Below are 12,953 nucleotides of genomic sequence, written 5' to 3' on the forward strand. Positions count from 1 at the left end.
GCTTGCATTACAGTCACCAGACACATTTACACATACATGTTAATATTTAAGGCCTGTTAACATAGATTAGGGCTGATCTAGGTGAAAATATTGGAGCTCAGACTTCATAGGCCATCAACTACAAAGACAGTAGAGACTGAGGTGACTTATAGCATCCACTTGTGGTCAAAGCAACTACACCTCTAATAATCCTTTAAAAAACTATAAACTTATAGTTTCTGCACTTTAGTGTTGAGTTTTCATTCCTGGAGGTTTCTAGGTTTCTTTGTAGTTTACATGTAAGTCTCACACCTCAAGGGTCCCTGGTTCAAAGCCAGGAGGAGACACAAATCCCTTTGGGGCTGCATCAGGAAGGGCATCCAGTGTGAAAATCTGCCAAATCAAATATGCTGAGCCATCTGCTGTGGTGAGCCCTTGTGAATAAGAGGGCAGCCAAAGGAAGCTTTTTAAATTAATAAACTCTCAGAAAATTTTATGTTTATACTATATCGACTTCCGTAAAGCACCACTGCGAGTTTAAAATTGTTCCTCCGAGTGCAATTTAAATCCCAGTTACAAAGACGGCTACATGAAGTCAAGTAAGTGTGCAAGAAAAATGAAAACACAAAATGTAGCAGTGGTGCGTTTCACTCACACCAACTCATATTATACTGAGGTTGTTTATTGAAGCATCTGAATGGTGTAATTAAACACTTTGCTTTTCCATCTCTGTCAGATCCATTCACCGGGAATGACTTCTCCCTCTCCTGCCCCCAAACCAGCCAACAAGCTGGACAACATGCTGGGAAGCTTGCAGTCTGACCTCAACAAACTTGGCGTCCAGACAGTGGCTAAAGGGGTCTGCGGTGCTTGTAAGAAACCGATTGCTGGGCAGGTAACAGCACAGAAACATGTAAACATACATGTATGTTGAATGTGGCTCACATACTAAACTTTTAACTTGCCTATTTTTAGACACATGTGCTCGCAGGCTGTTATTTTTATGCACGAATACCCAGTGGGACTTTGCACACATTAATGCAGTTTTCTGTTGATGTTATGGTGAAGAGAAGATTACACTTTAGATTTATTTGCACAATGAGTGCAGTGTTGGCTCATGTTTCACTTGCTTCTGGCTGTTGCTTAACCTCAAAGCTGCTTAGTCTATCAATAGCTCACCTTTCATTTAGTTTACAGCCAATAAGTGGGGTAATAAATACAATGTGTGTTTCATTTTACCAAAGTGTAGCTTTAAGCTCAATATAAGTACATGATATCCAGATAAGTTAGTGAAACTAACTTATCTGGATTTCAGCAGCAGCTCTTCCAGAAAAATGATATTTTGCGATACTTTGAATTTACAGAGGCTTAATGTTTTTACAGGATTATAAAGATGTTTTTACTTATGTGAAACAAGATGATTGTAAATATGGTTGTTGTTTCTTTTAAACTTTGAGTTGCAAACATCTGCTGCTGTTTGCAGGATTCCCTTTGCTGCTCTCATGCTCTGCTGCAGAGACTTTCGCTGCTGAGCCAGGTCTTTTCTCCTTGCAGCTCATTAATTTTTCATGCACCGTGTCTCCCCACACCAGGTGGTGACTGCCATGGGCAGAACGTGGCACCCCGAGCACTTCGTGTGCACCCACTGTCAGGACGAGATTGGCTCTAGGAACTTCTTTGAGCGCGATGGGCACCCTTACTGCGAGAAAGATTACCACAACCTGTTCTCACCGCGATGCCACTACTGCAATGGACCCATACTGGATGTTAGTAATGCAAACTTCAGCACAAACACAAACACACATATACGCATACATGGTTGTACACAGAGACTGGGCAGATAATATTTATTTATTCATAACTTAATGGATGAGGATCTTACTGGAAACAATGTGTTGGAAAGTGCTTTTCTTTCTCAATCACTTACGCTTATAGTCAGGCATATAAATATAGCATGCATGCACAAGGTCCTAGAAGCAAAGTGACTTCTAGTTTCCTTGTGCATGTAGGAAGTAATGCATTATTCTGTAACATATGAACACATTACAAGTTAAGATTACAGATGCTATTCATCCTCCTTCATATCAATTCATAAAGCTGCTGTTGACTGAGTTTGATATAGGCTTGGTTAGTGGTTTAGTGTTTTGTGTTCACTGGTTGGGATCTAACTGAGGTGCATGGTAGGTAGTGGCTTTTGCCAAAACAGTAGAAAGAGAATTTAAAGTGAAATTATATTTTTGTTGTGTTGCTTGCTGGGTGTTGTGCAGTGACTGAGGCGATAGGAGATGCAGGTCTGTAAAGCTTTCCAAATTGTTGGGCTGCTTCCTTGTTAAACTGCAATGCGTTGTGTGATATATATTTTTTTTTAATAGTTAAAAAACTGAATAATAAAATATGTATTTTAAAGATGCCTAATTAGGCAAGCGATGTTAGTATTTTGTTATAAGTATCGGATTGGAGATCTCAAATAACGTCCACAACGCTGATGCACACAGGCGAACTCGCTTTTTTAGTTTCTGTTATGTTCACGGTGACACACTCCCATTAAGGCCTTTTTTTCCCCACCCATTATTCACACTTGCACACGCATCATGCTCAGGGTACTGCAAGGGAAGCAGACAGTGAGCAGTGAACCAGTATGAGTCACTTCTAAGGCTTCCTGACTGATACTTATATAGTGTTTGATGTCTGCAATTCATCCAGCCTTGCTTGCTTCCTTCTCTGTTTTAAGAGTGGTTGAACTTAAAGTCTTCCTTTTTGGTTTCATTATCAGTGAAGGGGTAGAATTTTTATCTTGTAGATATGTGAGACAACCACTGACATGAACACGTAGATAGTGCTGTGGGAAAAAAAAACATATATGAGAGAGAGAGATGGGCACAGGGAGAGAGAGATGTTATCCTCTGTTATGCATCTTTATTTTTAGCTGTTTTATTTGATCATGAGTTGCTCTTTTATTAATTTTAATTCACTTTGGTGATGATCAGTTGCATACATAGTTCTGTGTCCTGCTGTAATATCCTTAATTATCTTTGCATCTGCTTGTAGAGATGATAAATTGCATTTCTTAAGATTGCCTCATTGCACCTCCTGGTGGCAAAGCAGAGAATCACTTCCTAGAAGTTTGTAACAGTGATTTACAGCAAGTAGCTGTCGCTCAGCTGAAACTATGCAGTTGTGAACATGTTTAGATTTTTTTGTTACGTGAACACTGTGGGTGTCCCTCCACCTGACCTGTTGGAAAGTGCTTGAAAGGCCTGAGAAGCATGAGCTAAATGTCACCATATTCATCTCTCTGTGAACTTGCCGGTCCTCTTGCACCTCAGTCACTGATGTCCATTTGCATTATGCTTAATGTGAACTTCCATGAGAATCGGCTGGTTCTTTGTGTGTTTATATTGGCTTAAAGCAGGGATGTCAAACTCATTTTACATTGTAGACCACATATAGCCCACTTTGACCTTAAATGGGTCAGACCAGTGAAACCAATGAAAAATGTGCAAATTATAGAAAAAGTTAGTTAATTTCCCAGACTGTCCTGTAATTATAAAATATAAAGTTTATAAAGTTTTTGCTAATTTACCTTAGACAGCAACTTTCCTATCATTTAATTTTTTTGTCTGTTTAATAATTACTTTGGCGTATGAATGCCAATGGATATGAGCAATCTTTATCAACAGGATGATCTGTAAAACCTATGAAAATACAGGTAAAGGATAAAATCTATGCACTCCTTCACATTTTCTAAAGCCGCACAGTGAGCCGCATACATGTCTTCACTTGGCTGATTCTGGCCCTTGGGCCTTATGTTTGACACCCCTTCCTTAAAGAGATTGTGAATGTCTAACCATTTACTTTGTCTTTTTGTTGACAGAAAGTAGTGACTGCTTTGGACAAGACTTGGCATCCAGACCACTTCTTCTGTGCTCAGTGTGGAGCCTTTTTTGGACCAGAAGGTACCAGCACACAGTCTTTGGCACGTGTTGAACTAGAATGCTTTCATTATTATTATAAAAAGAAGAGTGCATTGTGAATCGGTGACTCTTTGCTTCTCTTCTAGGTTTCCATGAGAAGGATGGAAAGGCGTACTGCAGAAAGGATTACTTTGACATGTTTGCCCCTAAATGTGGTGGATGTGCCCGTGCCATCCTTGAGAACTACATTTCTGCTCTTAACTCGCTCTGGCACCCTGAATGCTTTGTCTGCAGGGTGAGTCACCGGGTGTATCTGCAGTGTGTTAGAATCAAGAGAAGCTGCTCCACAGAGCACTTTTGTCATTAAAAACATCTGCTGTGTTTTCCAGGAGTGCTTCACGCCATTTATAAATGGCAGCTTCTTTGACCACGACGGCCAGCCATACTGCGAGGCTCACTACCACGAGCGGCGTGGCTCGCTGTGCTCTGGCTGCCAGAAGCCCATCACCGGCCGCTGCATCACAGCCATGGGCAAGAAGTTCCACCCCGAGCACTTTGTGTGCGCCTTCTGCCTCAAGCAGCTTAATAAGGGCACCTTCAAAGAGCAAAATGACAAGCCCTACTGCCACGCCTGCTTTGTTAAGCTCTTCAGTTAGACTCTGTGCCTGTGTGCCAATGTGTGTGTACATGCGTCTACACGTTTAATGTCTAAATGCACATGTGGATGTATGTGCACTTGTATGTCTATGTGCATCTATGAGTCAGTGGTTTTTCAGACAGAAGGCGTTAAGGTGAGAAATGTTTCCTGACTCTTAACTCCTGATACTGGAGGGACTTTCCGGGTTGCCCAACCTCTTAGGTTTGGCCTTTTACACTTTTACTAAAGAGATTTTTAACAGAGCCCAAAGAGATTTTTATTTTGCTCCTGTGCTTGACAGGATAAGGGAAATTGTTTTTTTGTTTTTTTTTTAATTTCCCCTTCTGTGTGTGTGTGTGTGTGTGTGTGTACATAAGTAAGCATATGAGAATCAAGATAAGAGCCCTGATTTGCAAATGATTTTCTGCCCCTGCTGCAGGACAACATCCTGCATCATGTGGCAGCGAGTCTATGTTGGCAAGTTTAATGCAGATATGTAACAGTTGCTTGATTGCATGGACCACGGAGAGTTGAGTTGCGCAGTTTTAATGTATGTGGAGAGTTGAATACACAGCTTGGCTAACGAGTGTTTAAAAAATATGTATTTTTCTAGATTTGGAAACTATTGAGGTGCCATTTAAAATAACTATGAAAACTCCCCATATGTACATAAATATGTATATGGAGCGCATACGTACACTGAGACACACTGAACCATTTCTCCTTGTTTAAAATACTCGTCCAGTCTCAGCACACGCCAACAGCAGCTCTTGATGAGACCGTCTTCAGGTGCATTTTCTAAGTTGGTCCTCCTGACATGAATTCTTGTTTTTACTACAGTTTTTCTATAGAAATGAACCCAGGTGTTTTCACAGTTTAAACATAGGTTACTCACATTTCTGCTCACATTTCTAGTGTGATTATTTCCCAATAAAAGTGAAATTAAACATTTCATTTGATTTCACTTATATATTATATTCTAATTATATACATTAGAATATAATCATATTGGATCTGTTTTTGGAACTGGTGCAACCTCGGTGTGTGTGTGTGTGTGTGTTCTTTACGTAAACAACGTTCAGATGAAATTGAATTACTACAAAAATAAACATGGGTCAGTGAGGACGGTATAAATAGTTTGGCTGACATTGTGAGAATTTTTATATATTTTTTTAATTTATGAGAACAAAACAAAGCGGATTTCACTGCTGTTTACCTCCAGTTACCACACGATAAATGAAAGCAAATTTTAATCAAAATAAACAATGTCTCATTTACACATTTTCCACATTTTGCTGTTGCTACTAACGTACATTTATCACTGTTTTAAATCGTATTAATAAGGCCGGGGTAAAGATTTAAGATGTGTTTGTCCTTTTTATTTCAATGCATGCTGACTTCTTATATGTGGAGTTTGATCAGCACCAGCTGCCAGTTGCTGTTACAATCAGAATCTAAATTTGTATACGTGTGAAACGCTCGAGTCTGTGACACAACTGAGTTTTGTCACAGTTTTGATGGAAATTTATATATTTTTGAGCTGCAGAGGCTCGGCCTGATATGCAAAGAGCTGGCTCTGTTGACATGTAGCCTGACAGTAGTTTACCATGGTCTCATTCCTTCACACACACGCACGCATATACCAGCTTGGATTCCAGTGTGTCAGTATTTTCTTCAGTATTTTTTTTTTTATATGAATTGTGATCCTGCTGTCAGAGTGATATTGCTGCAAAGCTCACAGATGGAAGTTTGATGTGAGCGTTAGCTGGACAGAAATCACAACATGAAACCAAGCCAGGGCCAAGCCTTTAGCATAGTTCACTTAATGACTTTTAGCAGCTTTTTTTTGAATTGTACCTTTTTTTGCCACATAAAGATTGTTTTTTTTTCTTTTTGACATTAATCTCTATAAATTTAAAACTATTAATACACGGTATCCATATCCAGATTGTTTTTACTTTGAGAAAATATCTGTTGTGCCAAATGTGTCAATGCAATAAGGTCTTATACACTGTGGAGTTCTCAGCCTTTCCCTGTGATTCGACTCTTTTTGGGCTGAACTCTGGGAGGGCTTCATCTGCTGTGGTGCATCTTAACCCCAAACTATACACTGTAACAGACAAACCGAGGTGAAGCCTGCTGTACCGAGTCATTCAGCGGACAGTGTGGTGTTCACCTGTAGCAGATTGAGAGTACTGGATGTAGCAGGGGCAACGTCGACGTTCGATTACGGGGTTGAGTCTTCAGTTAAAATGAGAATGCCTCATAAAAAGAAAATGAATTCTGCTCGTGTATATTTGTCTTCTTACAGGTATTGCCTTATAGTTTTTGCTTCTTTCAATGAATTCATGAGAGAAATTTAAGCTTTTTACTGTTAATGCAGTTAAATCGACTTTGCTTTTTAAATGGAGACCTTCATGTGATCTTTTCTCTTTGTGGGTGGGGCGTAAGCCTTTGTGGGTCCCGATTCTTCTGCAAATAAAATGTTAAATATTTATTTCTGGCCTTGTTTTGTCATTTTTACATTGTGTGCACAGTACTGTGCAAAAGTTTTATATTTTGCTTTCAAGGAGTCAGACTGGTGTTTTTTTTTTTGTTTTTTTTTTAAGTCTTGTCTAAAGTAGTAGTTCTCCAAGATTTCTGAAGGTCTTTCAGTTTGACTTTGGCCATTGGCTTTTTTCTTCCACTCATTCTCAGTCTACTCCTTGCCTTTGACCATTTTCAGAGGAATGATTTCCTTTTTTTTATTGTTTGCCAAGCCACTTAACACCAAGCTATGAATCATTCATGCTCCTGGCTCAATAGATGAACTAATGTATCTGTAGGAACCGTCTTGCTGGTCTCATCAGAAATTGTGTCAGTGGAAGGGCGACTGTCAAGAAGCCATTCTTAAAGAAGGGAAATGGCAATTAAATCAGTATTGATCTGATGGAGTGATAAATCCAAATGTTACATTTTTGGTTCAAATAATCAGTATGAACAGAGGTAAGGAAAGAAGTACAACAGTGAGTGTCTACAGCCTTCTGTAAAACATGGTGGAGGCTCGATGATTTGGGGCTGCATTTGGTGTTGGGACTCTTTTCAAAGCTGATGAATTATGAATGCAGAAAAGTACAGCTAGGTTTTGATCCATGCAGTACCATCTGGAAAGTGTCTGATTAGCAACAACTTCAATTTTCAGTATAACAGTGATCCAAAACTGTGTTAATGCAATAAAAGCATGCTTGGATAGTGTCCCATTATGTTTTTTTTTTAAACTGTTAAAAGTACAAACCCTTGTAAACTGAATTTTCATGTTTCAATGAATTGTCATTTTCCTTGTAACTTGTAAAAAAAAGATGAGGGTGGGTTTAAAATTTCGCATAGTGAAGTACATTGTTCAGAATCTCAGGACTGTATTAAAGTTGGACTGTAAATAGAGTGATGCAGAAGAAATTTTAGTCAACATTGTACAAGCACACAGTGTGTATGTCTAACAATTTTTATTTCACATTATCAAAGGGATCATTAGAGTTGGTAGGAAACATTTATGCTGGTTCTACCCTTTCAGCTTACAACCTTAAAACAGGTGCATGTCTGCTGAAATAATAATTAAAAGAAAAAAAAAAATCTTTAAAAACATTTTAATTAATTGAAACCTTTATAAGAGGTTGATTCCCCTGAATAAGTTAAATAATCCAAGGTATGGCAAGGCATTTTGGATTCCTGAGTTGAAATAAAACTACCTCAAAAAGTTCAGTAAACATCAATTATGAGCAAGTCTCCGTGTTCCCACTCTACAAATGAAAAGTTACCAGATCACCAGGTTAATAAACGTGACAAACACAAGGACATGACAGTACATCTCTCGGGTAAGGAAAGATTCTGATCTGAAGTCTGAACTTGGTGAGAGCTTGAAGCTTGCCAGTGAGCACAGACAGCTGTGGAGTGCTGTCCAGAATCTCCAAGTATCTAAGATGTTGCAGGTGACGAAGCTGCAAGAAATCTTGCTCCGGCACATGTTCATGGCGGATTTTAAGACTTTTGAGCTTTGGAAACAGCTGTGGGATTTCAGCGGTGCGAGTTCCCAGGTGTGAGGGCCAGGTGTCTATATGGAGGTGGAGGAGATTTGGCAGCTGCACCGCTATGGCAGCCATGTCCTTTGAAGTGATTCCTGCAACACACAGTGTGAGACTGGTCACGGTGGCTGGAATGGAGGTGATGTACTTATTAACCGGGGGGCCCTTAACGATGATCAGGGTTGAGAGCTGAGGTAGGTCATGCAACCATGTTTTGAGGCGACAAGGAGACAGTGACCACATTTCTGGAATGTCATGATGTGAGTGCTTGAAGAAGACAGACAGACTTTTCAGGCCAGGCAGGAACTGCAACCCGTGCGCCGGCAATGAAGGATCCATGCAGTCGATGAGCTCCAAACTGGCCAAGGCCAGTGCACCAGCATCCCCTGAGGGACCTGGACTTGGCTTAGGATCACTGTGACGATAGGTACACAATATATGCACACCTGACAAGGAGAGATGTTTCAGTTTAGGCAAGCACTCGAGTGTGGAGTGCAACATCCACATAGTTTCTCCAACGATGCCCACCTGATGACAGATAAGAGAGTCGAGGTTTTTAAACTGGGACAGCACAGAAATGAATTTACTCACTGATGTGGTAGGGAACATAACGCCACACATGCTTAAGTAAGTCAGCTTCTCGGGAAGAAACAATGGGAATCTGGAAATGTCTAACAAAAGATCAGAGCAACTGCTTCTTAAAACCAGACGTCTCATATTTGGGAAGTCCTTCAAGCAGCTGAAACACTCCTGGGAGCTTTGGTCCATTACCACCGTGGTGAGGATAGGAAGGAACAGAGCGAGCTGTTTCCAGTGTTTCACTTTGGTGCTCTTCATCACTGCGCTGGAGACTTTTCTATGACGAAGACTGTCCCAGAACTTCCTGTTGTATGAGCCGTTTTTAAAATCCAAAACCACTGTCCAGTTTTTCCACAGAGATCGGTGATCGACAATTGTCTTGAAATACTTGCAGGTTGCCCGGACGTTTAACTTTTCTGTCGCTGACAGATACCCAAAGACATTATTCCAGACCTCAGGAGGCATCTTCGGAGGCTTCTGTGCCATCACTTTGCTCTGCGGGCAGATGTCTAAGCGGGCTCGATAACACCGTCACACTAATGCAGTCCCAGAAATCCTTCAAGTAGAGTGCCATAAACCACGCTTTCTGCACGAAAACTGCCACGGAAGTACTAATAGTGACTTTAAAGTGATTGACACAGAATCCACCCAATAGTTATGAAGGTAACGCCCATAGCTGAGTTGTGATTGGTTGTCTTTTTTAATACATATCCCTCCCGCGCCTGTCCTCTTCCTCTTTCTTTCACGCGACCCTACTGCGAGGTACGTCTTTTTCCCTCGCTTGTTAATAAACCGAAATACTCGGTCTTTATAGGATTGGGCCAAATATTAGTTTTGTATTCGTGAGATAAACATTTAAACCACTTAACGGGATATATTTTGTATATTTTAAACATTCAATAGGTGTCATTTAGCCAAGCGAGGCCTGTTAATAGAGCGCTAGGGTAGCTAAGGGTAGCCGGCTAACCTTAACTATCGGCCACATGTCCGGAGTGTAAAGTATTGACCAATTTCGAAAGTGCCGTTAATATCCTTGTTTTTCGTCCTTTATTTGTAGATCCATCCTTGTCTTTAAACCAGCTGTGTAGCGATCCTTGGAAGCACTGCAGAGATGCCCAGGGAAGACAGGGCCACGTGGAAGTCCAACTATTTTTTGAAAATCATCGTGAGTACCTTTTAACATAAATGCACTAGGTCGTTGTTTCTATAGCATGGACACCATAATGAAATGTATGTGACGCACAGTGGTGTATTTACAGCAACTTTTGGATGACTATCCAAAATGCTTCATCGTGGGAGCAGACAATGTGGGCTCCAAGCAGATGCAGACCATCCGTCTGTCCCTGCGTGGGAAGGCTGTGGTGCTGATGGGTAAAAACACCATGATGCGCAAAGCCATCCGTGGCCATCTGGAGAACAATCCTGCACTGGAGAAGTGAGTTTACTGACAACCTTAGTTTTATGATGCATTGAATTATCAGTTTCTGTGTAGCAGGTTAGTTACGGTGCAGCTTGTGTCGTGCTGTATTGTCGTTCCCCCTGCTAAAATTAACCTGTTTCCAGCTATCCCTGTCTGTCTACACCCCTCGGACAGCCAGGGACGCAAGGTCTCAGACATCTGATAACTGCTCATGTTGGTAGAAATGATAATCTGCTTGTGTAATTTAAGTTTATGCTGTGATTTCACAGGCTCCTGCCCCACATTAAGGGTAATGTGGGCTTTGTCTTCACGAAGGAGGATCTGACTGAGATCAGAGACCTGCTGTTGGCCAACAAGGTGAGAGCCCTTTAATAAAAGCTTATAGATAATTTAGATCTTGTCAAAGTGCAGGATAAGTTACAATGCAGCTTTTGCAGTACTGCATTGTCGTTCCCCCTGCAAACAGTAAATTGTTTCCTCGCTATACCTGTCTGCCTGCATCTTTTGGCTGCCAGGAACGTAAGGTTTCAGACACCATAACCTGAGTAGTTAAGATCTTAAAGATTTGGTTCTAACAGAGTGGTCTATTAAGGGTTACCCTCTCTTGTATCCCAGGTACCTGCAGCTGCTCGTGCTGGAGCCATCGCTCCTTGTGATGTGACAGTGCCGGCCCAGAATACTGGTCTTGGTCCTGAGAAGACCTCTTTCTTCCAGGCTCTGGGTATCACCACCAAAATCTCCAGGGGAACCATTGAAATCTTGGTGAGTTTGATAATTATACTGTTGAAGAAACTGTTTTACTCACAGGTATTACTCACAATGCTAATGTGTACTTTAAAAGGGTAAGATTTGAAAATCTCTGCATCCACTAATCACTCTGTATGTCTTTGTCCGCCAGAGCGATGTCGGTCTGATCAAGACTGGAGACAAGGTTGGTGCCAGCGAGGCCACACTGCTAAACATGCTGAACATCTCTCCGTTCTCCTATGGACTCATCATCCAGCAGGTTTATGACAATGGCAGTGTTTACAGCCCAGAGGTGCTCGACATCACAGAGGCTTCTCTACATGCCAGGTTCCTGGAGGTGAGAATTGGCTGAAATAATTTGGCATGAGTTGTATCTGAATTTTCAGTTTCTCAAAAGTTATTTTTCCCTCTTAGGGTGTGAGGAATATTGCTAGTGTGTGTCTGGAGATTGGCTACCCCACTTTGGCTTCTGTCCCCCACACCGTCATCAATGGCTACAAGAGAGTCCTGGCTGTTGCTGTGGAGACGGACTACTCCTTCCCCCTGGCAGACAAAGTATGGTTTTTACATTTTTCAGACAGCTCTTGCCATTCTCAGTGTTAACATACGATACTTGACTTGGACTTGAAAGTGAAGTTTTGCATTAACAGAGAACTAATGACATCCTTCACCCTCGCAGGTCAAAGCCTTCCTGGCTGACCCATCTGCATTTGCTGTCGCAGCACCTGCAGCAGCTGCTGAGACTGCCGCAGCTCCAGCTGCTGCTAAGGAGGAGGCCAAGGAGGAGTCTGAGGAATCAGATGAGGAGATGGGCTTCGGTTTGTTCGACGAATAAAATACAGCGAACAGAACCACATCGAATAAGAACATGATTCAATAAATAATGCAAGATCCATGTGCTGGTGTCGTCTCTTTGTTAGTACAACTAAAAGGAGATTGTAGTAGTCTTTGTGGTTGAAAATGACACTTTGTAGTTGAAATGGAAAGATATAACAAGGGGAGTGAGTCCTTTTATAAGAACATTTCAAAAGCAAATGGACTGTAGACATGTAGTCATCTCACAAGTTGAACTGTAAAAGCTCATACATCCAGAATTGGCGCACTGCAGAAATTGAGCACTAATTCCTAACCGGTCCCAATTATCTGGAGCCCTCCGGCAACGTCGACTTTCTACCGGATGCTCATCTGACAACATTTCCTGTTTGGGTGTATCGTTTCGGAATAAAATGTTTGAGATGTGTCGTTTCATGTTTACATTAGAATTGTTACATTGAGAAAATAGCAACCCCAACGCATTTATTAGTTTGAAACCCCTAATACTTACTGTAAATGTGCGTTCACTTGCATTTCGAGCTTAAAGCTAAATTACTGCCTTGTACATCCGTTTGACAGCATGTCATCTGCAATACGTCTTTAGAATGATTTACTTTTGCCAGTTCCGAAATTCTTGAAATGAAATCTACACCACTTTCTACAATTTAAAAAAATATTTATATATATCTGGACTCCAGAGGGTAATGCAATTGTCAAAGCAATAAACTGTTGTTAAAAAATACTGTCGTAACAACAATTTTCCAGGAAATACTCAATCTCATTTTATTTTGAAAGCTTTGGGCCGG

At 41.0% G+C, this 12,953-nt stretch overlaps 3 protein-coding genes and 1 non-coding gene across 5 annotated transcripts in view; 3 read left to right on the forward strand and 1 right to left on the reverse strand.

The window, feature by feature from the left end:
* The window catches only part of LOC102777228 (uncharacterized), a 31,851-nt gene extending 24,808 nt beyond the window's left edge, over window positions 1–7,043 (forward strand). For both annotated transcript variants that reach the window (XM_035904942.2, XM_035904941.2), the window contains exons 10-14: window positions 716–874; window positions 1,572–1,745; window positions 3,854–3,935; window positions 4,040–4,188; window positions 4,283–7,043. In XM_035904942.2, coding sequence (XP_035760835.1) covers window positions 716–874; window positions 1,572–1,745; window positions 3,854–3,935; window positions 4,040–4,188; window positions 4,283–4,549 — 831 coding nt within the window. In that variant the 3' untranslated portion in view covers window positions 4,550–7,043. The remainder of the gene's footprint in view (window positions 1–715; window positions 875–1,571; window positions 1,746–3,853; window positions 3,936–4,039; window positions 4,189–4,282) is intronic.
* Window positions 7,044–8,112: 1,069 nt separating this feature from the next.
* On the reverse strand, window positions 8,113–9,743 carry LOC148102724 (uncharacterized). The gene has a single exon (XM_087841285.1). The coding sequence runs from the start codon at window positions 9,651–9,653 to the stop codon at window positions 8,337–8,339; it is 1,317 nt and encodes a 438-aa protein (XP_087697411.1). The 5' UTR covers window positions 9,654–9,743; the 3' UTR covers window positions 8,113–8,336.
* Window positions 9,744–9,882: 139 nt separating this feature from the next.
* Window positions 9,883–12,229, forward strand: rplp0 (ribosomal protein, large, P0). Its single transcript, XM_006784533.3, has 8 exons — window positions 9,883–9,929; window positions 10,225–10,332; window positions 10,427–10,602; window positions 10,857–10,944; window positions 11,203–11,349; window positions 11,486–11,671; window positions 11,749–11,889; window positions 12,014–12,229. The coding sequence occupies exons 2-8, from the start codon at window positions 10,279–10,281 to the stop codon at window positions 12,167–12,169; spliced, it is 948 nt and encodes a 315-aa protein (XP_006784596.1). The 5' UTR covers window positions 9,883–9,929; window positions 10,225–10,278; the 3' UTR covers window positions 12,170–12,229.
* LOC118453764 (small nucleolar RNA SNORA63) lies at window positions 10,993–11,122 on the forward strand. Its single transcript, XR_004843447.1, has one exon. It is a non-coding gene; the product is annotated as a small nucleolar RNA SNORA63 (small nucleolar RNA).
* Window positions 12,230–12,953: the final 724 nt, after the last annotated feature.

This window comes from Neolamprologus brichardi, chromosome 5, assembly GCF_056152115.1.
Source record: "Neolamprologus brichardi isolate AB-2024 chromosome 5, ASM5615211v1, whole genome shotgun sequence".
NCBI classification, from domain to species: Eukaryota; Metazoa; Chordata; class Actinopteri; order Cichliformes; family Cichlidae; genus Neolamprologus; species Neolamprologus brichardi.